Source organism: Aplysia californica, unplaced genomic scaffold, assembly GCF_000002075.1.
Source record: "Aplysia californica isolate F4 #8 unplaced genomic scaffold, AplCal3.0 scaffold00219, whole genome shotgun sequence".
Taxonomy (NCBI): Eukaryota; Metazoa; Mollusca; class Gastropoda; order Aplysiida; family Aplysiidae; genus Aplysia; species Aplysia californica.
Genome location: NW_004797489.1, coordinates 711,979 through 715,909, shown reverse-complemented (window position 1 = coordinate 715,909; position 3,931 = coordinate 711,979). Strand labels below are relative to the sequence as shown.

The 3,931-nt window shown below is 37.9% G+C and overlaps 1 protein-coding gene across 1 annotated transcript in view; it reads right to left on the bottom strand.

The window, feature by feature from the left end:
• Positions 1 to 2,261: 2,261 nt before the first annotated feature.
• Positions 2,262 to 3,931, bottom strand: part of LOC101850807 (F-box protein At1g78280) — a 19,315-nt gene continuing 17,645 nt past the window's right edge. The window contains exon 8 of the mRNA XM_005099599.3: positions 2,262 to 2,852. Within this exon, the coding sequence (XP_005099656.1) occupies positions 2,742 to 2,852 (111 nt within the window). The 3' untranslated portion in view covers positions 2,262 to 2,741. The remainder of the gene's footprint in view (positions 2,853 to 3,931) is intronic.

The window sequence follows — 3,931 nt, the reverse complement described above, 5'->3', positions numbered from 1 at the left end:
GGGGGAGGGGGGCGGATGGTGGAGAGTGACACAGACATAGATAGATAGACAAGTAGAGAGATAGACAGGTAGAGAGATAGACAGGTAGAGAGAGAGAGAGAGAGAGAGACAGACAGAGAGAGAGAGAGAGAGAGAGAGAGAGAGAGTTCTTGAGTGTCTTTGCATTATAAGTCCAACATTTCTTTAACTGAAACTGGAGGCTCTTTACGTTTGTTTTTTTCTTTGAATAAAAGTTATTATTGGTTTATTGGTTGTTCAGGTGATGTATGTAATTGTAATGTAATTTGTAGTTGTTCGTCACAATGTTGAGGTCATATCATAATATAGTATTATGATATAGGAGACAGGCTGCTCGACCTCGTTTATCAGGGCCTGCCCGGGCTGTGAGGGATACAATGTCCCAGCAGACAGATAGAGATACATGTACTTCATTTATTTTTAAAAAAATCAAAGAGCCTCTCCACACAGGAATCAAATTGGTCGCTTTTAAGGACAAGCGGGCTAACCCAGATTTCGGGGGTTTCCAGAAATCTTAAGCTACACCAAAAGTGGACACTGCCCTACCAATAGTAGAAGTTTGGTTCCATTGGTGAGTATATTTGTTTGGTTATAGAGAAAACTCTCCTTGTCTTTTAATGAAACTGAACAAGGGCAAAACCTTTACCTTCGATTTTCTCAAAACAGCATTTTTCCGGGATAGTCCCCTTGTGCTTAAAAGCAACCAATGCAAACTCATGTGTTTTGCATTTGACAGCGAAGTACCAAAGCAATACACAACAGGCGAGTGTATTTTGTAACGTCAGGATGAGTAGGTACGATTATGGCTAAAATAGGACACTAGTACCACTGTAAAGAAGCAGGACCATACTAGAACACTAACTATCTTCTTTTTTTAAGGTTTGGATGGAATAAGCAGCCAGTCACCGATTTTAACATACTGAAACAACAAAAAATCAGCACAACCTCCACAGCCGCAAAAGGTGGAAGGACCTTTAACTCTAAAGCACTAATACATCCAGCAGCTTTGCTCTCCTTCAAAACCATGAAGTATGAGAACAGACAAGCACACCGTAACAGTCAATTAGGAAAAAAGTGAGAAATAGTAGAAAAACAATCTGATTGCTACAATGCAAAGGAAAAAAAAAACATTTCAAAACAGTTTGAAAAGGCTAATTCTCATGATCATAACAAATCTCAGACCTCATACATGTATAAGCAATGAAAAACACTGGAATTCCTGCCAATAGAAAACAAGGCTCGTAAACACTGTATGTAAAAGGGTGCAATAAAATGTGAGAATATGATTATAATGATACAAATATCTAGTGAAGAAAAACTAGGAGCAGGCCACAGAAGTGAATGTGTAAATGTGTCACGACGAGGTGGAATCAGACGCTCGTTAATTTTTTGGCATATAAGAGTTATTGGTATCATCTTAAAGCCTGTCCAATTGCCTTGCTTTCGATGAAAACAATATATCCATTTATCTTGGATACAAGTCGAGATATTTGTGATTTAAAGGAGGTGGGGTCGCCTGGTTTCAGAGGTAAAATTAGTGAAAAAATGGCTGCCAAAGTTTAGTTACTTCCTTAGCTTGAAAGCTCGTGGAAACTGAAAATTTACATCTTTTATGCATCTTATCAACGTTTCTCAGTAAAATCCACACTGAAATGTGTTTTTAAAGGGTATAAAAAGGTACTGAACTGAAAAACAAAGATTCAATAAAAAGTCAGAAACCTGAAGAAAAATGGCAGTTTCTTCACTTTCATTCTTTTGACGAGCGCCTGATTTCACCACGCTGCCTCACAAATGTTATACCCTGCACAATTCAGAATATATAGGAGGTGGAGTGTTTAGGCCATGCCTTACAAGTCCAACCTGGGCTGACAGGGATGATACAACATCCGGTGGAAAGACTGAGAAACACCATAAAAAATCTCCCGACTTGGTAATCGAACTCATATTCTGTGTGCCATTGTGGAACACCTAAAAAAAGCTACACCACAGACACTGGTCAGGCCAGAGAACTGAAGTCAGATTAGAAAGAACTGAAAATGATGCTATAAAGTGAAAGCAGAGTTTTTCTTCTCTCTTTGACGAACTGGGGAGTGGATGGAGTTGAAATTAGGGCAAGGCAAATCCAAGGACACTTTGAAAATTCATAAAAATCGAGCACCTGAAGCGATCTTGACCAAACAAAAACATGTTGACAATTCATTTCTCCGTCTACTGTAATATTGCATTTTTAAGTCACAAGATGATTCGGTTATTTTTTAATTTGACAAAACAGATGGGAAGCAAACAAAAATTTGATAGTCACAACATAATAGGAGAAAAAAATAACTTGCCCAAATTACACTGCAACGAAAACTGGCTCACTGGAAGCAGTATTTTTTGCATGTCGTATTTTAAAAAAACCCCTTTTTTTCTGATGAATTTTAAAAAAATGTATGTTTGATATATTCAGAGGATTTTCTCCCTTTTCTAAGATTTCAGGGCATGCATCATGGCAAATCTCAAGAAACTAAATGGCTATTTTGACATTACAATTGAATGTTTGTATCACAAATAAGCCATCGGCACTCATTTCAAACATGACATGCTCTTGAGAAAATAAAAGAAATCAATTCCATCAAACCATGGAAATCATTTCACAGGTCAATGAGCTAATTGAAGGTAGTAAAACTGCCTAATTTCACCTGAAGGGGACCTGTTAATGGGAGGAAATAAGAGTTGGTGTATCATTTCTCCAAGGGGTCTCTGTTAAAAGCCATTTGGTCCAGGGTGTCTCTGGTCACCTGTGCTCCTCTACGGAGAACCTCCTCCGATAGACTGGACATCACAGCCTTTACCTGGGGAACAGAGAGCATTCTTTAAAGTTATACAGCTCTTTTGACACAATTCAATTTACCTACTTGACAGGATTTTAAAATTAACCCTCAGTATTCGGGACAGCAGCTGTCAGTACAATTTTTTTCAGCCCGCTACAGGAAGTAGAGATATATATATGTGATAGAACGAGGTGAAGGTCGCATGGTGTTGAAGGTAAAATAAATGAGAAAATGGCCGCCAAAGTTTGAACCTCCTTGGAAACTACAAATTAACATTTTTTGTGCCGTTGAACATTTTAAAGTAAAATTATCACAAAAAAGTATAAGCCAAAATATATTTTTTTAAATTGATAAAAATTGCCAATAAGTAAGAAAAAGGTGGTTTCTTCCATTTCATTATTCAGACAAGAGCCTGAAAATCGTATAGACAGTGAAAGAAAGTACAAAAGCGAGCATTTAGGCGGGAAATGGGCACTTACGTTGGAACTAGACTTAAGCTCCTGATAGTAATTTACAGACTTTTCCATCACTGATCACTTGATAAAGTGCTTTATATGTTACTTTTCCTAGAGTGGTCTACTCCAGTTTTTCTAACAGGTAGTGTGTGTGTGTGTGTGATTTATGTGCCTTTCTTTTCCAGTCTACAATCAGTGTGAAACCTGAGCAGCTTTTTGAGTTTTCAGTGCAATTTCGAGTTTTTCCCTGCAACTGCACACATTTTCTAAGCTTCTTTTCCATACAACAGAGTATTCGTCACATCTAACCCTATCCGTACGTTGTGTTTTACTATCGTATCCATACGACATGGGGAACTCTGTGCCACCACTTTCCAAAGAGGAAACTTACTGGTTAATCCGATCCGTACGCTTTGCAAAGCAGTCTGTCAAATTGATTTTTTGAGAAATACTAAAAGTTTCAAAGAGACCTTCGCACTAGAAGTATTCTAAAATGTGAAGAATACAACCCCAGGTGTACGGAGATAGGTTTAAATTACAGCCCACAAATTTTAAATGAGACATGTAATGAGGAAGACATTTGTGAGGCAGCTTGGTGGAATCAGGCTCTCGTCAATTTTTGGGCATGTAGAGTTATTGGTATCA